The sequence below is a fragment of the Carassius auratus genome, chromosome 39, assembly GCF_003368295.1.
Source record: "Carassius auratus strain Wakin chromosome 39, ASM336829v1, whole genome shotgun sequence".
NCBI lineage: Eukaryota > Metazoa > Chordata > Actinopteri > Cypriniformes > Cyprinidae > Carassius > Carassius auratus.
In genome coordinates this window covers 2,927,258-2,949,352 of record NC_039281.1, presented here as the reverse complement: position 1 = coordinate 2,949,352, position 22,095 = coordinate 2,927,258, and the positions used below count along the sequence as shown (strand labels likewise).

At 38.1% G+C, this 22,095-nt stretch overlaps 1 protein-coding gene across 3 annotated transcripts in view; it reads left to right on the top strand.

The window, feature by feature from the left end:
- The window catches only part of LOC113057678 (storkhead-box protein 2-like), a 58,348-nt gene that overhangs the window by 33,403 nt on the left and 2,850 nt on the right, over window positions 1-22,095 (top strand). For 2 of the 3 annotated variants that reach the window (XM_026225137.1, XM_026225138.1), the window contains exons 2-3: window positions 12,796-12,948; window positions 18,479-20,732. In XM_026225137.1, the coding sequence (XP_026080922.1) occupies window positions 12,796-12,948; window positions 18,479-20,732 (2,407 nt within the window). Of the gene's footprint in view, window positions 1-6,832; window positions 7,187-12,795; window positions 12,949-18,478; window positions 20,733-22,095 lie in introns of those variants that run through there. The other variant, XM_026225139.1, reaches the window with a different exon arrangement.

Genomic DNA, 22,095 nt, shown 5'->3' with positions numbered 1-22,095 from the left:
TGTAAGCATTATAGATAGTTTGTTTCTGGTGTAGAACCTTGTTTATCCTAATTTAATGCTGTATATTGAGCAGTGGAATTGCATTGTTGGTCGGCGCCACCTAGCTTTCAGGCGTGAATTAGCAGGAGCTAAACAGTCATCTTTGAAAAGCATTTATTTGATTGGAAATACAGTAAAACAGTACTCTTGTTAATAACTACATTTAAAACCATTGTTTTCCATTTGCATGTTTTAAAAAATGTCATTATTGCTGTGATGCAAAGATGAATCATCACTCCAGTCTTCAGTGTCACATGATCCTTCAGAAATCATTCGAATATGTTCATTTGCTGCTCAAGAAACATATTATTATTATCAGTGTTAAAAAACATATTTTGAAACCATGCAACATTTTTTCAAGATTTTTTTTTCAAGAATAGAATTCAAAAGAACATCATTTAAATTAAAAGCTATTGTAATAAATTTATATTATTGTCAATTTTGATCAATTGAATGTGTCCATGCTGAATAAAAGTCTTTTAACAACAGAAAGAAAAAAACTTATTGACCCCAAACTTGTGAATGGTAGTGTTTGTATAATATAATGGAATAAATATGGATGGAGGAAAAAAATGTAGATAAACTAATTGAACTCACTAATTGACTTGTCAGTTTTTCTTTGATTAGTTGACCATCGTGACCCATGACTAATGTGCCATGACATCCATTGGTGCCTCAGGCCATGAGTGATGCCTGAGCAATCATTATTGCCAATTCTGTCAATACTGGTTTTATCAGATGTTAACACTGTTAACGGCCTATTTTTGTGATTTCCTGGCTGTTATTATGATGCAGTTGCAAAAAGATTTCAGTGTCAATACCAGAACCAAAAGGATGTTCTACATCATCAAAAAGATTCCAATATTGATTTTGACTGCAATTGACATATGCACAAGTATGCATACACGTATACACACATCATCTTCTACTGACATGTTGGCTCCCACACATACACTGCGGCATAAAGGATGCAACAATGCATGCTGGGATACAGAATGAACCCGTTAACCCACCGTGGCCCCTCAGCTGCCTGATGCAAGAATGCCCCCTGTGGGGAAACACCGCACATTTACCCCAACTCAGACTAGCTTTTTAATGTCAGTTTTTGAATATCTCAATAAATCTTTCATAAGCACCCAGGCAGAGGAGACAAATTTGTTCTCAGTGCATATATTTCGTTTATGGGAGTTATTTTCATACTTCATGGTTTCAGATAACTTAAAAGACTTTAAATAAATGGCAAATGAACCAATTTTATGATACTTTTTTGTAATTTTGGAGCTTGACAACCCCTGCCCAGCATATTCTAAAAAAAAAGGAAAAAAGATTGCAATATGAATATGGTTTGAAATTAAATGAAGTTTAAGGAAATGATTCCATATTTGTGTGAACTATTCTTTTACTGTTTCTTTCAGGTTATTTTCAGGATTGTCAAATGCATATTTAAGTCAAGCGGAAAGGACGTGTCTACCTGCTGGTGTTTGACCCGTTTTATTTTGCATGTTTGAGATGCTGTTGGGTGTGCATGATTTACCTTGTGCATTTCAGCATATATTTTTATCCCTCTTACACACTGGAGAACATTTGTTAAATGATGTATGGAAACCTGCAACAGCTGTGTGTGTGAGATGCTTTTGTGCATTTATAATTGCAGAGCATGCATCTTAACGTCCTGTATGTAATATAGCACATGCAACTTGTCTGTGAGATACTAGTGTTTAAATACATACGTATGTGCAACTAAATGTGCGATACCATATGTACACCTTCACCGGTGTTGGTTCATTCTAGTTATTTTACATATCACACCAAAGACCCAAATCGTCATCAGAGATACGGAGCACTACCACAGAGATTACTGCGTTTTATAATCCGGAATTCCATGTAGAGCGGCAAGAGTTAAATCCTCATTTCTGTCCGGCATCAGAGCTGAATCTGATCTTGCTTTTATCTGAGCTGCGCATTACAGTTCAGGGACATCTCTTTAGTATGATTCACAGTGTTTACTTTAAGGAGTTAACCTTTTTACAGAATCGGTTTAGAATCAAGAGACTTGTGAACAAGCAAGCAAGCATCACATTTACTTAAGAAATATGAAAATCAAGTCATTGTTGCTGTTCCGTTAGATGTTGCTGCTGTTTGGTGAAAGCAGAGATCTTCAGGTCATTCCGGCAACTGAATTCCAAACATTTAAAGTAAAGTTTGCAATTATCCATACTTTGAAGAAACTGTGTGGTTTAATAAGAAATTGTATTCATCTATGTTGTTGGTTTTTTTCATTTATCTAGGGCCTTGCAACGTATCAAAGTGTCTCTTCCTATGAGCCGATCAGTTTTAATGGTGGGAGGACAATTTAAACATAATCGTACACACACCTTTTCTTAGTGTTTGGAGTCAAGTGTCATATCCTCAGGGTCATGGAACAGAACAGTATAGCGATATCACTCTACCAAGCACATGAGAGTTTTAGCCTGTAAAAAACCTGTATATCACCCTATATGTTTTATTTATAATATTAAATCATTTTTAAATATTTTAAATTATAGTTTCACACATCCCTCTTGTGTAAATGCAATGCTGAAAGTTAATGAAAGCACTATTTTTATTTATTTTAATTGTATTTAAATATTTAACTTGATTGTTTCATTTAATTTTATCATTTCATATATAAAATGAAATGATACATTTTTTTTTTCCTTTTTCTGTTTTCACTGGATGCATCAAGTAGGGTCTTATCAAGCCAGTGTATTTGTTTTGTCGAGTTTGTTTGTTGCCATAGTATTCTGTGAATGGGTTTCATTTGAATGACAAAGCAGCTAACGGAAGCCCCTTCTGCACTGTGGGGTATTGGCAATAGAGCTGTATTCATTTACATCAAAGCCTTGCCAATAGGATCATTTGGTCACCATGATTTCTGTATTATATGTAAAACGTAGGTCAGATTTCAATGTTTTCAGTTTCAGTTGCATCACAGAAATAGTACTGAAGTGATCTGTAGAGGGTATGTAGAGGGCAGTCATATTTTGAGTTAGAATTCATTCATTCTCACTCTTTGATGTATTCCCTTGAGCATAGCCATGAAAACTACTCTCGTTCTTTCTTTCTTTCTTTCTTTCTTGTGTGGAAGACGTGCCAAACAGTCTGAGCTTCTGTTTTCTTAGAGACTCACATCTCATTCATTTAAGTCGTGCCGTGATTGAAGTCAGGCAGATCCATGGGGCATAAACATGCTGCCACACAAATTTGAGTGGAGTTGCAGAAATATGCCGCCTGACAGCTTTTGGATGTTTTGATCCATCCTGGAGACGAGACGCAAGGCTCAGGTAGCCAAAAATTGGAATTCTTTCAGATCTGTAGCAGAAAGTGCTTCTCTTTCTTGCATGCCTAGAAGTTTTGTTACCACCATTTAGTGTTACAAGCTGCAAGCCGTTTGATTGAATTCTACTGAATGCAAAATAATTGCAATGCTCATGCAAACCTCTATAGAGTTTGTGGCGCTATAGAACCGATGAATATGGTTTACAGGTTTCCTAAAGAGATGTGCACCAAACCAGTCACTGTAGAAATCAAATACTTTAATGGTTGCGGACAGGGATGTAGTGGAGGCTAAACGCACGTAAACGCTGTTTACGCACCTCCCAAAATTCAGAAATAGCGTTTACCCACCTCTAAATTGAGTTTATCCACCTCTAAATAGCCTACAGTTCCTATGACATTTTAAATTAAGCTTATGTCGTTTTAGTTTCATATTGTTCATTATTTCATTAGGTTGTTTGTTGTTAAAGATGAAGTCTTTCATATTGCACTGCAACTTGTCAGTGTTGACCAATTGCTTGCGGTGTTGCCAGTAGTGGGAAGTTCGGATCATTTTACTGACTCGGATCTTTGAGTCTCATTCAGCAAAACGAAACAATCTTTTCTCTTCCCGTCTCTATGGGACTGACAGGAAGAATAAAAGACTCGGACCTCACCTGTCGATTCAGAACCCATATGCTGTGTAATACGTCCACACAGAATGACTGAATCACTCTCTGAGACAACTCGGTAGTCCTGAGTCATATTAAAGATTCATTCAAAATGAACGACACGCAACAGATTGCATCAAGATTCAAAAATGGATATCAGGCAATTAATAATAATAATAATAATAATAATAGTAATAATAATAACGTTCATTATTTTGAATAGAAATCATCACTCATACAACAGCCATTCATCTCATCTCCGGTTTAATTCGTATACATTCAATATCCACGATCCGCCAGGGCTATAGTCCAATGGTGCGCACATTTGGAGAAATAATAATTTTATGACATGTTTGTAAAATATTTCGTCATACAAAATAACATTTCTATTCATTTACACTGATTTATGCGATCTGAAGAGTTAAAACAGCTAACAGAGCTAGCGATTACTCTCCTCTTATTTATTCGCGTCGGCTATGACATCAGTGCAATATCATTAATAAACTATATATTTACAATTGTAAAGCTGTCCATCATCTCACGTGAACCACGTGACCAAAATGATGTCCTTCTGCAATGAAGCTGTCTGTGTCATTGCAGTCTGTGTCATTGATAAAATATATGAAAGACAAAAGTAAAAAAAATATTTGATTCCAGCTTGTTAAATGTGAATATGTTCTAGTGTCTTCTCTCCTCTGTGACAGTCAACTGAATATCTTTGAGTTGTTGACAAAACGAGACATTTGAGGATCATTCCTGGGCTTTTGGGGAAAGACTGATCCACATTTTTCTGACATATTATAGACCAAACAACTAACCAATTAATTGAGAAAAATATTCAACAGATTAATCGACTATGAAAATAATCCCAAATCCCTAATCATTACGTACAAGTGCATTGCATTGGAACCCCTGGATATAAGCCTCCCTCTCTATTCTTCTTAAAAAAATGTTCTGTTTTGTCATTTAGTAAACTTTACCGTGACCACGATGTGGTCACCCAGAATTTATAGTTTACCCACCTCTTTTTTTACCACTACACCTCTGGTTGCGGATGGAGAAACTTAACACAAGAGCTAACACAAATTCTATAACATGTCGAATAAAACATAATCATGTTTTAAAGGAGAGTGGCATGATGAAGTGGTGGAAATTACAGATGACAGGCACAGAACAGTAACAAAACTTCGAGACATTTACAGTTACACAGGTGTAGTAGTGTGCAAACTCTACTGCATGGGAATGTTTAGAAAACATCAAAACTCAGAAATAACATGTTTTTGAAAATATTTGTTTAAAATGTATGTTTTATATTATATCATATTATAAACCTATAATTGACCTCAAAAAGGGAACACTGAAAAAAAAATTCAAACTACTTTGCGTTAGCCATTCCGTTCTTATGATTATGATTTATGATTTATGATTCTACGATCCAGACTGTGTTTCCACATCCCGGAAATTATTAGGGCGGTATGTCTCAGAATAGTCAGTGCAATTTGGGAAAGAAATCAGTAAAATCTTTATGTGGATGTTTATAGATATGCAAATGTAATCACCTTTGTAATCGTTAAAAATTTCATAAGTAACTGTAATTTAATTACAAATTTTTTCGTAGTAACTGTAACTAATTACAGTTACAATAATTTTGTAATTAAATTACGTAACGCCATTACATGTAACTACTTACTCTCCAACACTGGTTGTCATTTACTTCTGACATCTGAGCCGCTTAAGACGCCGTGGATTACATCTGTTTCTGAAGAGAATGCATCTCCGATCTACCTAAATGTGTCTATCTTTGCTCGAATCATTCATGATCCAGCTTCGCCAACAGAAAAGGTGATTATAAGGTTTTTTAATGAATCTTTGCAAATCACCTTTCCTAATAATATGCTAATTAGCAAGTTTCACAATGACAATGGCTAAAGTAAACGGTCTCCCTGAGACCGTCTCGGAAGAGAGGGGTGGGGTCAGGAGAGCTCATTAACATTTAAAGTAAAATGCTACAAAACGGCTTGCTGTGAAAATAGCTATTTGTCACAGGATAAAAAAGGTGTTTTTACACCTCAATTTAAAATTTTAACAAACCCATGTTACAGACTTTGGCAAAAGAAAATTGGCATCCGATGACCCCTTTAATGTCTTAAAAAAAAAAAAACTTCTGACCCCTAAACTTTACATTTATTTATTTATTTTACTTGATTATTTGAATTATGCATTAAACAAAACCATAACTGTAAAAACATTATATTGCTATTTGCCTTAAAAGGAAACACTTAAGTGCTTTTAAAAATGTGTATTCTTTCCCATCAAAATTGCAAATTAGTCTATTTGTGAAAATACTATTTAATTTCCTTTTTCCTTTACCATGGTTGATCACAAAGTGATTAATGGTTCCTTCTGTAGAGTCTTCTGTCATTCAACCCTGGGAACCTGAATTCATTTCAGTGGCGGACAGCATGAGACAGCAGATCCTCTGTGTTTCTGATTAAAGCCTGAGCCTTTTGTGATCGCCCATGTGTCCTTTGAGAGAGGCCCCTCCCCCACCCAGCGATAACCCCCTTCCCCCTCTCTCCGTCCCTCTCACACCCCCTCGCCACATTAACAGCTACCACCATGATGATACACACTCATCGTTTGCCTTGAGATGGAAGTGACGTTAGATTCAGGACGATTTTAATGCGAGATGTGATGCTTTTAAATTAATGAAAAAAACTGGAATCTTCTTCCCCACAAGCCAGTTGTGCTTATTTCACATTGGAATGACAGTGTTTAGCCTATTTCCTTTAATTATTAATTAGCAGAATGTAGGAAAGAATTTGTGGAAGCTGAAGCTGAGCATCGGAAAGAGAGAAAATATGGTTTGTGGACACACTAGGTACAACAGGGATGCGTTACCATAACAACCTTTTTCCGAAAGGCCCGCCCACTAGACTGTGTCAGTGGGCATTACTGGGTGTGAGCAAGTGTTGTAAGGACCCCCTTCCCAAAAAAAAAAAAAAAAACACTGTGCAAGCTCAGCCCCAATGTGATTGGTCACACCTCCCTTCTCTTTGTGTGGACCAGAGCATGCTGGGTAAGACCCTGGAGTGAATGCTCATTTGTCTGTGGAAAGCTCTCGGAAGGATCCCAAAGTCTGCTTGGATTTTATGAGCTGGAGCCACATGGAATAAACCAAGGTAGAGCTTGATCTTCTCTCTTTCATTGCAGCCGAGGCGGTTTCTGCTGCACATTCATCTGCACGCCGTAATTATGCTGCGTGCCGTGGCGTTGTCAGAATGAATCACAAAAGAGGGGGTGGGGTTGATCAGGAGGTGTTTGGACAAAGAGCCCAAGCTGTGGGGCGAATGTTTACTACGGCAGCGTCAGGCGTGAGCGCGTCTTCTGCGTACTTCCTCCTCCATTATCCATCAGCGAAAACGCCTCCAGAGCAAAACGCATTCATGTTCAAGGATGGTTGTCTCTCAATCATCCTCTTTTTCTCTCTGTGTCACGTCATGCTTCATTTTTTGGCTCGCTTGTGTTTTATTAAGCCTGTCTGTGACGTGCTGATCTCACCAGGGCTGTGATGCAGCTGTTGGAGGCGGGATCAGATAAAGACAGACTATGTTTTTAAACCCTCAGCACTTGTGCCTGTGTCAGACCCCACCACCCCACCCACATCAGACGAGCCCCCCATGCCGGGCCTACTGTTAGACGGGGGGTGGGGGGGTGAACAAATGGAGCAGGATGCTCTGACAATGTCTGCCATTCTCTTCCTCTCTCTCTATTGGGGGTTAAAGCTGACAGCAACATCACATGTTTTCAGTTTTGCTTCTGATAATGCAACTCTTTGTTGCGTGTGAGGTCACTTCCTGTTTTCCTAGCTATCTGTGAAAGTTTTCACGGTTCGGTTGAACAGCTTTTTCACCCAGAATGTCTGAAAGTTTAATGCAAAATATCTGTTTTGAGCTTTTAAGTCTTCCCTTACTGTGCAGTGATGATACTTTGATATTGATATATACATGATGTATTGTACGTCAAAGAATGCTTTTTTTGTAAGAGTTGTGTTTCCCTGTACATTTTATACAAAAGTAAAACCACATTTTAATGTAAAAAGCTTTCAGAACATTTTTGTTTGCCTAATTAAAATGCAAACTAATGACAAACTTACCCTTGTTTTATTGTGATGAAAAAATGTATTACCATGATATATTTTTTTTAAATGTGCTATATGAGGGATAATATGATCATTAGTTTTGGTGTAGTCAAATTCAGAAGCAAATGTGTGGCAAATGTATTTGTTGTTTGCCTTGTGCAACAGTCAGTTACACACATCAGCAGTCATTATGCAAAAATATCTGACCGCAGAGTGCTTCCGCTGACCAATCAGAATCAAGTATTCTATTCGAAGTACAAAAACTGATATTTGTTGGTAGTTCTATTTATTTATTTATTTCAGTAGTTTCCTCCCCTCAAACTTCTCTTATTTAAATAAGAGTAAAGTAATTCTGGTTGCTAGTCTTTAAGTCCGAACACACCATGACAGTTTGATGCAGATTTTTCAGTTTCAGGACTCATTGTAATGCATAGCGCTGGTCGCATCCTGCTGTTGAATCCTATCACCACCATCACAACATGCATGGACCATCAGAGAGATCAAAGCTCACTTAGGAAACAGAGAGCAGTTCCTCCCCCTTGTCCTCTTTGACTACAGCTATTGTGTAATGAAGCCATTTTTTTCTGGAATAAGCTTCATCTGAAAACAGCGTTTATGCCAAAGTACACTTGTGTGGTGAGGAAAAACGCAATGATCGTTTGGAGATTTGGATCATTCTTGCCTTTTTCTTAGATTCTTGATGGGAGCTTTATTTGTACAAGTGCCTCACTAGAGCTTTTGTTTTTATTTTAAACATGGTGTATGTGCAAGCATTGTTTTCTCTATTACCTTTCAGCAAATCGAAAAAAGTATGTCATCTAATTGTTCCTGATCTATCCTGATAGGATTTATGTGTCCCCTGCACTTTTTCAGATGTTTTTCTAAACCGGTGCAGATAAGATTTGCTAGTTGAGGAGTTCTCTGTGAGATGTAGTGATGAACTGTGAGAAATCGGTCTGACCGCTGGAGAAGTGATGTTTGGGCTGCAGTGTGTTTACTGTACAGTGTCTGTGGTCACGAGTGACTGGGCCGCAGAACCATAGTCCCATTCGGACGGTTGGAGCTCTTTCCTGGAAGGAGAAGGAAAACAGTGATGTCAGTGTCTGTGAGGAGAGGTGGTCTGGTCGTAAAATATCTCTCAGGGGAGACAGAGAGTCCTACTCCGATGATGTTTACCGTAATTCCTCAAATAAAAAACGGGAATGTCAAATAAACGTCGGCCTCTTATAGTGGCCGGGGATGTGGTCAACACGACAAATAAAGGCCGGGGAAAAATTTGTGCAGCAGAGCCAGATAACGAACGTACATGCCCACTGCTGGAGCGTTTCTCGTTCTCGAATAAAGAACAGGTTGCATCGGTTTTTGGATCACCAGTACACTGAACCGAGTACCGTTATTCGAGAACCGAGGAGCTGATGTTACTGCGCATGTGTGATTCAGCGTGAAGCAGAGCAGACTGACCACTATACTGTCAAAAAGCACCGTCCTTCAGACAAGACATTAAACTGAGGTCCTGACTCTCTGTGGTCATTAAAAATCCCATGGCACTTCTCGTGGAAGCCGAGTGTCCTGGCCAAATTGTCGCCACTGGCCCTTGTCAATCATGGCCTCCTAAGAATCCCCATCCACTTGATTGGCTCTACGACTCTCTCTCCTCTCCACCTGTAGCTGGTGTGTGGTGAGCGCACTGGTGCCGTTGTACTGTGGCTGCTGTCACATCATCCAGGTGGATGCTGCTCACTGTTGGTGGATGAGGAGAGACCCGATTGTAAAAGCACTTTGGGTGTACAGCAATACACAATAAAGCACTATATAAATGCATCATTCAATTATTTATTTAATAGCACAATAATAAATCTGTGAGTGAAAAACTTTTAACATTAATGCAATAGCTAACATAAATTAACTGAGAAGTTCTGAAATACTTTATTAGAAATAATCAGTAACCTATAAATTTAACTTTAAATATTCTTATATTAACAGTTTAACTGTAAACAGGAATTAACAGATAACGTAGTGTGATTGAACACAAACTACCCATTAACAATAGTTCATGAACTATTGTTAGATTAAGGTTCATGATACCTTATTCTCAAACAATTATGGTATACTTTTTTGTTATAGTTTTTTTATATTATTATTTTATTATGTTATTTTCTTTTTTATTTGAATTTCAGTTTACTTTACTCTTTTTTTTATTTTCTTCAGTTAAGGTTTTAGTTATTTTGTTGTGTTGTCATTTTTACGGTATTTTTAATGTTAGTTTGCATAGTGTTTTATTTTAAGTTAAAGTTTATTGTATTTTAAGTAATGAAAATAATTTTAGTTAACTATACTAACCCTGTTACCAATTCAGTTAATCTCACAACAGTGTTGACTTAAAATGTCCTAGACGTAAGGGGCATGTTTGAAGACAATTAGGCTAGTATATTACTGCTTTTAGATGGACAGAAATTCAGATTATTAGGCAGAATGTATTATTCATGGAAATCTCATTAAATTCCTGCTACGTTCCTCAAAACTGAGAACATTTCAAAGATGTAATGCAACTAACTCAGCAAACCTTGACAGTTCGATTTGATTAGTCCTTGCTCGTAGCAAGACTTTGTTTTCAGGTAAATTAAGCAAGTTTCAGTCAGCTATTGGCATGTTTGTGCGCTGTATGCAGTCTGTGAATTGTCAGGTTATTCACTAGTCCGTCTTTAGACTCTTGGTTTGCACTTAATTGTATGTATGTTTGTGCTGGGATTGCCTTTGAACTGAAACTCGCTATAATTGTTTAGTGTCCTGTTAATCTCGTGTTACTTGTACATCTGGGTTTTTTGAGCAGGTTTGACAACCTCCTGGACATTGTTCAAGTAATGTCACCAGGCCAGACTGTAAATAGGGCACCTATGCATATCTATAGTTCATGTCTCCACTAGAAGAAGCATGTTTATCTACGATCAGATTCCTGCATCTACCATCCCTGATAACCTGCATCCAACAGATCTTAGGTCAATGTTTCATCTTTATCAGTCTGACACCCCTGAGTGTGTCTCATTATTGCTTTCCACCTACACATGGACACTAGTTCACTTTGTGCACTCCTCACGTATGTTTTGTCTTAATCAGCTTACCCTTGTTCAACACCAGCCAGGAAGGTGCATTATCAGTATGTTTCTGTCCTCGCTTTGCACGCCTGTTAAGCCCGATTTAGATCCTAAGAGACAGGCATCCATGCTGAGCTACTTACCCAGAGCCAATGCCTGCTGGCTGGGTGTGTTGCCTCTTCTGGGTGTCTCTTCCAAGGCCTGTACTGGAGAGTCTAGCACCAGATGTTCTGTGCTATTTTTGGTAGAGGTCTTTGAGTAGTACAGAAATTGGGTCGGTCTAAAGAGCAAGTGTTATGTCTGTAGTTAAGGATGATAGAGTTGTGTCAGGGGTAGAGATTTAATTGTAGCAGGCTAAAGGTGGGATCTGTAACTTCTGCTGCAGCGCTTCTCAAAAACAGAGACTGATGATTAAAATGTTGTTGGAAAGTGTTTTTATCGGACTGCCATTTATTTATTTTTTCCAGGGTGCAGTTTTGGGATTGTATTGCAGGGGTCAACTGATAAGGGTTTTTCAAATGTCAATGCTGATATCTGTGATTAATATAATGCTGATGAATATAACAAAATAAAGACAGCAAATGAGATTTATAGACCAATGTTGAAATGAATTAAATGTTTATTCTACATAATATGAACTTAAAACTTACTGAAACGATTATCTAAGGATGAACTATATATTGCAACTATATTGGTATTAGTGGGGCTTCACACTAGCACTTTTGGTTTGACATCATTTGAAGTCAGAGTTCAGTTAGTTTGGCTGTTTTCTGAACTTGGGTGCACACCAGCGAACTATATTCGAGTCTGCCTTAAAGGGGTTGTCTGGGATATGGTTCATGCAAACTCTGGTACGGTTCGCTTCTGATCTGAATGCAATCATACTAAATTACATAAGTGACCCGCTATTAATGACATATGAATTGGTCAAATTGTGTATTTTTGTGTTTATGCAATCACTTTGCTGAAAAGTGTGACTGACAAGCTGCAGCAGAGCAGTGTTGTCATAAGTGCAGATGTCGGCACTGAATTTTTTTTTCCATTCATTTTGCCGTCTTCTGCATAGTTGTTACCAAGTAACAGGGTAAACAGCTGCCACTCTGATGATGCAAATGTATTGTGGTTCAGAAAAAAAAAAACACAGTAAGGTGGGAGAGGGGAGCAATCAAACCATGTGTGAAAGCCCCCCTAGTGACCTTTTTATTCACTGACATATCCGTTGACATAGGATATTTGATTAGGCATGGGATACTTAATTTTTTGCATATTTTTACATTTAGATTACATTTTGTTTAGATTAGATTACATTTACATTACATTCTGATTACATTTAGATTACATTTTTACCTAGTGTTATTTGCCATCACCAGGCACTTAATTAAAGTTAATCTTTAAAAACACTAATATTTCTAAAACATTGTTAAATTAAATATTTAGCAAATCTCACTTGTAGCATTAAAAACTGTTGATCTAATTATTAGCGTGTTTTAATTTACTTTTTAAGCACATAGTAGAGAATTTGAATAAAAGCCATTTATTATTTGCATTTTATTTGCAGGTGATGTGTCTCCCATCAGCATGTCTCCCATCAGCCAATCCCAGTTCATCCCACTGGGGGAAATCCTGTGCCTGGCTATTTCTGCCATGAACTCCGCCCGTAAGACTGTCACACAGGAGACTCTCATCGAGCACCTAGCAACATGCTTCCCAGGTAATGTCTTTCAATGATTATGCAGAAAATCAGTGCTGTAAATGCGCTTAAATGCCTTCAAAGTAATGTCGCGATACAACAGATCATGTGATTATGATGTCACAGTTTCATTTCAGTTTGCATTTGCATCATCCCCCTGTCCACATTCATCAATATGGTTAATGATTTGATTTGCTATTACGTTCAGCTGTGTTACCTCGGTGGCCTGTGTATTTAAGTTCCTGTGTTTCAGTTGTCCAGGCTTGTCTATGTTACTTCAGTGTTGCGTCTATACGTCTTTTTTCTAGTAACACCAATTGTAACCATCTACACAGCCATTTGCACACGATAATAGGCATATCCTGGAACATCTGGGTAAAGTCTCTATTTAGAGCTTTATTAAGCATGGCGTTTAAAGTTTAACATCCATTGTTATATGCTATTTTGTGGAAACAAAGCATAAGATAATGGTGTTTTGCTGAAATTAGTGGTTGGAGTATGAGGGAAGATGTGTTTTAGTGTTTTCTCAGAGGATGTGGTTGTAACAAAATATTATCAGTACACACATACATAGTGAATGAATATAGACTTAAAGTGTGAGGCAAACACAAGTATAAAGTATTATTTTTTTTTTATTTTTTGAAATGCTGATTTAAGGTGTTTTTTGAATATAATAATGTATCATTAATTCAAGTATAAATTGTGCAAATGCACACTATGGCTCGTTAATATATATCTAAAGTTCCTGGTTTCTGACTAGGTATTTTCTCTACAATAGATTAAAACGATTTTGAATTTATTCACCTGAATTGAATAAAACTATTTGCATTTTTGCTGCTGATGTTTAAATGAAACATACAAGAAACAAGGAAAGATTATGAAGTTAGTATTCAGTAAATTTGATGGCTGAAGAAATCATTGTAAGATTCAAGATTATTGGTTAATTTAACATGTCTAGAAAAATCATGGCGATATGTTGTGGTTTATTCAAAATAAACCAAATTACCAAATTTTATTGGAACAGCCCTAATTATTTCATTACTTATCAGTCATGTTTTTTGTGCCAAACAGGTTTGTCTCTGTAATGTGATGTTGGATATATCATGTGAGAGTGAGCTAAAGAGATGAAGCAGATGCTGAGTCATAGTGATCCCTGTGTCTCTTATGTTGTGAGGCTATGAGATTGTTATAGAATCAAGACCTTATCCCCAATACACAAATCTGTGCGTTTGCATACCTGGTGCTAAGAAATTTCTTCTTAACCGTTTTTTTCTTTCTTATTTTTTAACTTAAGAAAAAAAGTTAATATTTAGCATTCCCAAAAATTAATCTTAAGAGTGTTCTTATCTTTTTTTTTCTTAAGATTGTTTTCGAGAAAAAACTTTAGAATTCATAATTCTTGTAAATAATCTTCTTAAAAATCAGAGTAAATAGCTTAAATTTTGGACAACCCCAGACAGTAAGAATGATTAAATTAATTTATTGGGTTATTTCAAAGTAATTGATATATTTAAGTGATGTTTTATGAACAAGTTTCGGGAGGAGCACGCGCAGATAATTAACGCAGCCAATTCATCATCAGTAATCACATCCATCTATCCAATCAGCGCAAGAGAGAACCCATATAAATAATCAAAGCAGTACTACCTTTGTTATTTTAGTCTTTCAGCATCCCTCCAAGACCCCGACTCCTCACTTCAGCCCATTCCTAACCCAGCACAGGGAAGAACACTAAATGCCGAGCTCGGACCCCTCTCCCCGGACAGCACACCAAATACGCATAACCCTTTACTCAGTTTATTATATGTTAGTGGGAACTCGTGAAACATTAGAACAATGCTAGCTACATATAAAACATAGTAGCACTATTAATAGGGATGTCCTGAAATAACAGCGAAGACTGATAGTGTAAACAATAGAGTCTTTCGCACCGCTTTAGTTCCAGAACTAAATGTACTAAAGTACTGGGAAGATTTTGCACAAACTGTTTCCCAGTACCATTTAAAGGGTTTGATTCGCACCGACTGCGTGAACTAGGACGTGATGTAAGCCGGTCGACAGCGATGTCATTTGTGTGCGACGTTCAACAACGTTAACAAAGAAGAAAAACCTTAACAACAGGAGGATAGAGGACGCTGTGATGGGAACTTTGTTGTGTCTCGTCTGTTTCACAATAATGGACATGGAATCGACGTTTACTTAAAGCGATTGAAATAACAGAAAGGAGTATTAAGAATCTCCAAAGACAACTGACAGTGCTACGTTTGATACAAGTCTATCAAGAAAATAGTGTAAATGCTTAATATGATTATTAGGGTAATCTGAAGGAAGCGCAAAAAGATAATAAAGTAAAATAAAAATAAAGAATTGTACTTAACATATCTACGAACTACTTGTTATTTATCTTAAGAAATTATTTCTTAAGAAGATTTTCGTGAATCCAGCCCCTGGATGGTAACCTCTCCACTTGGATCATAATACCAGCATTAAGAAGGCAGGTCAGCATCTGTGTTTTTGTGAATACGGTACCTGAGTTGGTTTGGGTTGATTAGGTTTGTAAGGTTACTCTGAACTGTTGTAAGTCATTTTAGATAAATTATCTGCCAAAAAACACATGTACATGTATTTATGCATTCCAGAGTGTCTTAATAAAAGTCATATGGGGATTGTCTGTTTCTGTTTGTTGGATAAAAGTCTTTTGGAGAGAGACTCCTATTGGGCACATTGACTGTAAAAATAAAGGATACAGGCATCATTGAAATGTAATGTTATTCCACAGAGCACATTTTCATGTGACTTGTGTAGCAGTTCATCTTACTGCAAGTATTGTTTTATAGAAAATCCCAACCTCCCACAGGTGTTTTTTTGTTTGTTTTTTTGGAAAATGCTGCCAAGGATGTTGCATGGATCCTGTAAAAATAATTCTATATTTTGGTAAGGCACACAGCATCACATTATTATTGCTTGGTTCCTCCAGTTGAGGACAGAGTGTGTTTGTTTGGAGAGAAAAAACACCCTTTTTCTGACATCTGAAAGTAAAACATTGAGATTGAATCTTCTGCAACAGAGGCTCAGAGAATTCTTCTGACGTTCTTTCTGTGACCTGAAATTTTTTTTAAAGTTGTTTAGTTAAGATAAAGTTATCCATTTTTGTAGGAGCACTTCATTATAGAAATGAAAAATGGTCAGTGGTTAGTTAATGGAGATTCTAGGATTTGACTAGGGTACCCTTATGAAACAAAAATATATTGCAGTATATTGGAAAATATCATGTAATATATTAGGCAAATATTCTTATATATATTTATTTTTTCCAATATATTGCAATATATTGAAAGCGGCAATCATTTGTATATTTTGCAATATATTATATAATATATGTATCATCAATATATTATTAAATGTATTCAAATATATAATATATTAGAAAATAAAAAGGGAAAATAATATATCACAATATATTTTAAGAAATATATTGGTAAATATATTTTCCTTTCGTAAGTGTAGACTCTGCCACATTGATTGGATGCTGCTAGTGATGAATTATTATTTTATAAAACTCTCTGAACTGGTTCCCAGGGTTAGGAAGAATGGATATTTTTCTGTGTTGATGCACCTTTTAAAATGTCTGCTGTTAAAATGTTAATGCAGAAAGATGTCTGCTGGTTAGAGCGGTGGTGTTCATTGGAGGCCCAGGTTCAAGACCAGCCAGGGTAATGTTCTCATTCCATTTAATACTTACACTTGTCTTATTTCATATTCTTGGAAACTATTTACTAATGCTAAAAGAAAAGAAGGAATAGGTGAGTCCAGCCTTGCGAACACATTCAGCAATCATTTAAATGTAAGACACCTGTCAAAAATATCTTGTTGAAGAACTTCTTAACTCAACAGCTGTAGATCTTTAGAACCAAAGTGAATTTCTGCAGTAAGTGAAAGTCTGTTGTTTTCGATTGGATTAGACAGTCATTTATGTCAGTGTGTGTGTGTGTGTGTGTGTGTGTGTGTATGTGTGCATGTGTGTGTGTTGGTGAGTGAGAGAGTGTTTGTAAATTTGAATTAGGATTGCACCTCATTGACAGGGAAACTAAGCAGCAAATATGATGTAATTAAAGGCAACCATTCTCCACCTCAGCATCTACATATAGCAGTGCTCTGGACTACAAATGTCGAACCGATACAGCAATCAAACAACTTATTAACTCCATATTTTGACATGTTGAAGCTTCTGTACAGTTTGAAAAGAGTTCAGGATTGGACAAAAAAATGCTCACAGACTTTGTGTTTCCCTTTAGAACTGTGACGTCACAAATGCACTCACTAAGCTGTCATCACAAATATCTCTATTTGGGCTACAGAGGTTTAGAGCGCAGATAGAGACATATATTGTAGACCACGGAAATGTGGATGTTTGAATGGGGTGTTGCCTGCTGCATTTTAGCTGCAGTTGGGGGGAGGGGGGTGTATTGCGTCACACTAGGCTGGCTTTAAGAACTAAAGCCTGATGTAAACATGATGTAACGGGGAGAAATGCCAGCAGAGGAGCAAAGCTGTTAAACCAGTCAACCAGGCAGAGAGGGCAGCCACCAATGTGCCATGTTTATATGCTGTATTAAACATACACATACATATAGTATGAAACAGGACAGAATGCGAATGTGGGAATTTTATGAAATGCAATATGAAATGCTTTTAGGCTCTTAGCTTATATGCAGATATAAACACTCTGATGTGTCATGGATGACATGAAATAGAGCTGAAGATCTTTGCCCGAACCCGACGGGACCTGACGGTTTTTCAAATGATAACTAAATATTCATTGAGTCTTAAATGCATAATGTGGACAGAGTATTTACGCTAATGTTGGCATTATTCTTTTATAAAATATCATCTGCTCGTGCGAAGCAAATCCGGCAGAGCTTTTATCTTTATCTTTATTGCCAAATTTATCTTAATTTAATTTGTAAAAAATGACTCATTTTATTGGTGCGTTGGTTTATTTATATGCTTAATGAGTCTATGTCTAGAATGCTGAGATGTTACGATGTCATAGAGGACTTATTTTATTTCTTTATTCCAACTTCCAAGTGGTCTAGTCTACGTTAGTTATGAATAAATTATGTTAAAACATGTATAAATGACTCATTATTGACAAAAGGCAAAAGAGTTGTGTGCATGTGCACATTTAAATAATGTCAGGGTGTAAACGGGTTCGGGCTTTTAAAAAGCTGTCAATCAAAATGTACTTGTCGGGCTCGGGGCCGAAACCTTTCGGGCTCAGGTCCTAACTTTTAAGGCCCGATTACAGCTCTAACATGAAAGTCAACCAATGAATAATGCACAGTAAATGTTGTTATAAATGGAAAAATTGTAAGTTCTTGTTTTAAAAAGTTACAACGTAAATTTTTAAATCCCATTTTATCATTGGTCATCATGTAAAAGTGTATCATATTAAGATTGTTGTATCAGCATAATATGGGAGTTGTTGATGTCAAGATTTCATTTGATGCATTGGGCCTGATTGTCTTCTGTCTCTTTTTCTATCCGGTAGGTGTCCCCACTCCAAGTATGGAGATTCTGCGGCACACGCTCAACATGCTGGTCCGAGAGCGGAAGATTTACCCAACCCCAGAGGGTTATTTCATTGTTACCCAGCAGACATACTTCATCACACCTTCCCTCATTAGGACTAACAGCAAGTGGTACCACCTTGACGAGAGGATACCAGAACGCGTGCAGCAGCAGCAGCAGCCGTGTACCTCTCCTCACTCGAGTACCATGACACCCTCCACTTCTGGATGTGTCCGGGAAAGACCTCACCACAAGAACCACAGTGACTCCTACAACAGCTACCGGGAGGACATCCCTAGTACGCATACCTCAACCTTACAGAGAAGGTCTAAGGAGCATAAAGAGTCTTCTCCTGTGTCTCCGCCCCCTCAGCAGCCATCAGAAAAGAGTAAGAGTACGCTTAGTTTTCCATTTAAAACTGAGACAAACAGTAAACACAAAGATGGAAGCAGCAGCAGTGGGGAGAAGCAGTCTAAGAAGTTTGGCCTTAAGCTTTTCAGGTTGAGCTTCAAGAAGGACAAGACGAAACATCTAGCCACATTTTCAGCCCAGTTCCCACCTGAGGAGTGGCCACTGCGGGATGAGGAGACACCCAGTACTGTTCCTAGAGAGGTAGAGATGGAGATCATCCGTCGGATCAACCCAGATCTCACGGTGGAGAACCTGGCTCGCCACACAGCCGTAATGAAGCGTTTGGAGGAGGAGAAGGCACAGCGGAACAAAGCAAACTCCTCGGCTCACCAGAGTGCCCGCAGCAAGAGGAGCCGCAGCCATCGAAAGACCCAGCAGGGCAAGGCCTCACGTTCCCATAGCAAAACACGTGCTTCCAGGGGGGATCCGTCTGAAGGATCCAATCTGGAAATATCCTATAATCGTGATTACAGATTCTACAGCTCGTCATTGGTACGTTCTCCACGAGAAACCATGATGTCTATGGAGCGGAATAGGGGGAAGTATTTGGTTCACAGCAACCCTAATATTGTGGAGTCTCACTTTACCACCGCTCCAGAGTGGGATGTTTCTGGGGAACTGGCAAAGCGGCGGACAGAAATGCCATTCCCAGAGCCTTCTAGGGCACAGTCACATTCCAAAGTCCACCGAAGTCATAGTCATACACAAGAGAGAAAGTCACGGAATGAGAGGTCGGACAAGGCCAAAGAAAGGTCACGGTCCATGGACAACTCCAAGGGACCACTTGGTGGTCCATACATAGGTGGCCCAGAAGACTTTGAGTGCAGTCCTGATGACAGGAGTAGGTACTACACTGATGATGGTACTTTGAGGGCATCTGCGCAGGCGACCCACTATTCCCGTATCATGCTCTCTGCTGCTAGATTACACCCTGATGTTTGTGTGCCTGATGTTGGAAGAGGATCATCAGAGGATGCTGTGCATTATCGGACACTGGAGAAAAGTAAAAGCAGGGATAGTCTTCCTGCTTACAATGACCTGAAGTCATGCTCTCCCAAAAACCCAGTAGACGACTATTTCCAGTGCACTGCAGCAAATGAAGTGTCTCTCTCTGCCCCACCTTCTCTAGCAAAACCCAGCCATGACTTTAAGGATAGTGTCTGGAAGGGGATCTCCTCGGACCGACTGACCCCTCATCTTACACCACCTCACCCTATAGAATATAAAGAGGAGACAGCAAAGGGACAAAGTAGTATTTCTATAGCATCTACGAGCCAAACCCCCGAGCATCTCCCCAATGGACGATTGTTGCACCAACACAATCCCGACTCAGGTGACTTGGACGAAATGCCCGAGGTTTACAGCCAAGAGACTTTGTTCAAACCTCCAGACTATGTCGAGAGCAGCTTCTCAAGGCCAGGTACGATAGGTAAGTCCCCTCACACCAAGTCGACAGAGGTCCTGGAAACTCAGGAGCATTTTGATAAACCTCTACCACTGACTGTGCCACCATCCTTGGCTCAGGAGCAGGCTTCATGCGCAGAAACCACCTTCGACTATTACAATGTGTCAGATGATGAATCTGAGGAGACTAGTCATAAGAACCGCATGGAGGAGAAAGTTCTAGAAGAAGGAGGGACAATGCAATGGCTACTGGAACGGGAAAAAGAGCGTGATTTGCAGAGGAAGTTTGAGAAGAACCTTACCTTTCTAAGTCCCAAGGAAGGTGAGAGCAACAACAGCCAAAAATCAGTCCATTCTACCCGATTGGACAGTATGGACTCCAGTAGTGTGACTGTGGACAGTGGATTTAATTCCCCACGGTAAGGCACTCAGGGCCACTTTTAGGATTTGTTTCATTTGCTGTGTTGGCAACAGGGTGTGTCTGAAATGAGGGGTATGCTATTCTATGAATACACATACGTTATTATCCTTGTTTTTAACTGTTAACTCGCAGGAACATTTACGGTTTTATAGACATGGCAGTCAGACAATTCTGTAGAGCCTTAGTTTAATCCCAGTTCATGCAAACCTTACATTTTCTTATTTTAAGCAGTAGTAACCACCTCTGTGTATGACATTGAGGCCAGAAACATACTCTATGCAAGTACAAAAACACAGATGCTTGACAAATGTGTGCACACACTGTCCTGTTGTACATACTTATCTTGTATTCTTCCATTACTGTGACAGTAATAAACCTCAGTAGTCTGATAGAGATCGTTAACTTAAAATGTCCGTGCCATTAAACCTTATAGGTTATATTTCAGATAACTAGTTTACAGTTTAACTAACTTTAACTTGCTTAGCAACATTGCTAAAACAGTTGTTCTGCTGTGACAGTAGTTGACTTGAAATATTACCGACCACTTACAGGAGCAAGGAGAATGCATTTTACACATTGCATTAGAAAAAAATGTGTTCTGACACATTTCGCAATGCTGCAGTTTGCTTAGAGTATGTTTGAGGCTAAATATTACTGTACTATGGATCATGTTTTCACTAAAATGGGAGAGGCCTAACATGTGAGAGGTACCAAATCCACCTTAATGTAAGTCAACCACTACCAGTTCTATAACTGCAGGCTTTAAAAAGCTTTACACCATTGTTTTTTTCTTTATGTGAATTTTTGTTTAAATAATATGTATTGTCAGTTTTGTCTAAATGAACGTCATGTTTGTATTTTAAGTGCTGCATTGTTGCATTGTGTGTTCTCATCTAAAATCCATGGGTTAATTGACATGGTTCTTAAAATTATCACAATATACAGTAATAAAAAAAAGCACATATCTGTCACTTTATCTATTGATATGTTTGAGGCCTTAATTAAAGAATGAATTGCTTTGAGAACCTGATGCAACTTGTGCAACTTTACATCCTACCGTTATCCTTGTCCTCCCCTTCAATTTGCACCCAGACCCTTTGATCTCGTCTTCCAAATGTCTGAAACCTCTCATACTGCAAACTTCCAGTAGTTGTTTTCATGCTCAGACATTGCACTGCAATAATAGTGGCACAGAAAACATTTTAAATGCAAAAGTGGATGCAACGTCTGTTTTGCAGGCAAAAATCTAACAATAAAAAGGTGCAGTGTCATCCAGAGTGATATAACCAGACTTCTTGAACTGCATATATATATATGTTAAGGAAATGTGATTGGATGAAGAAAAGCAAGCACTGTGCTGA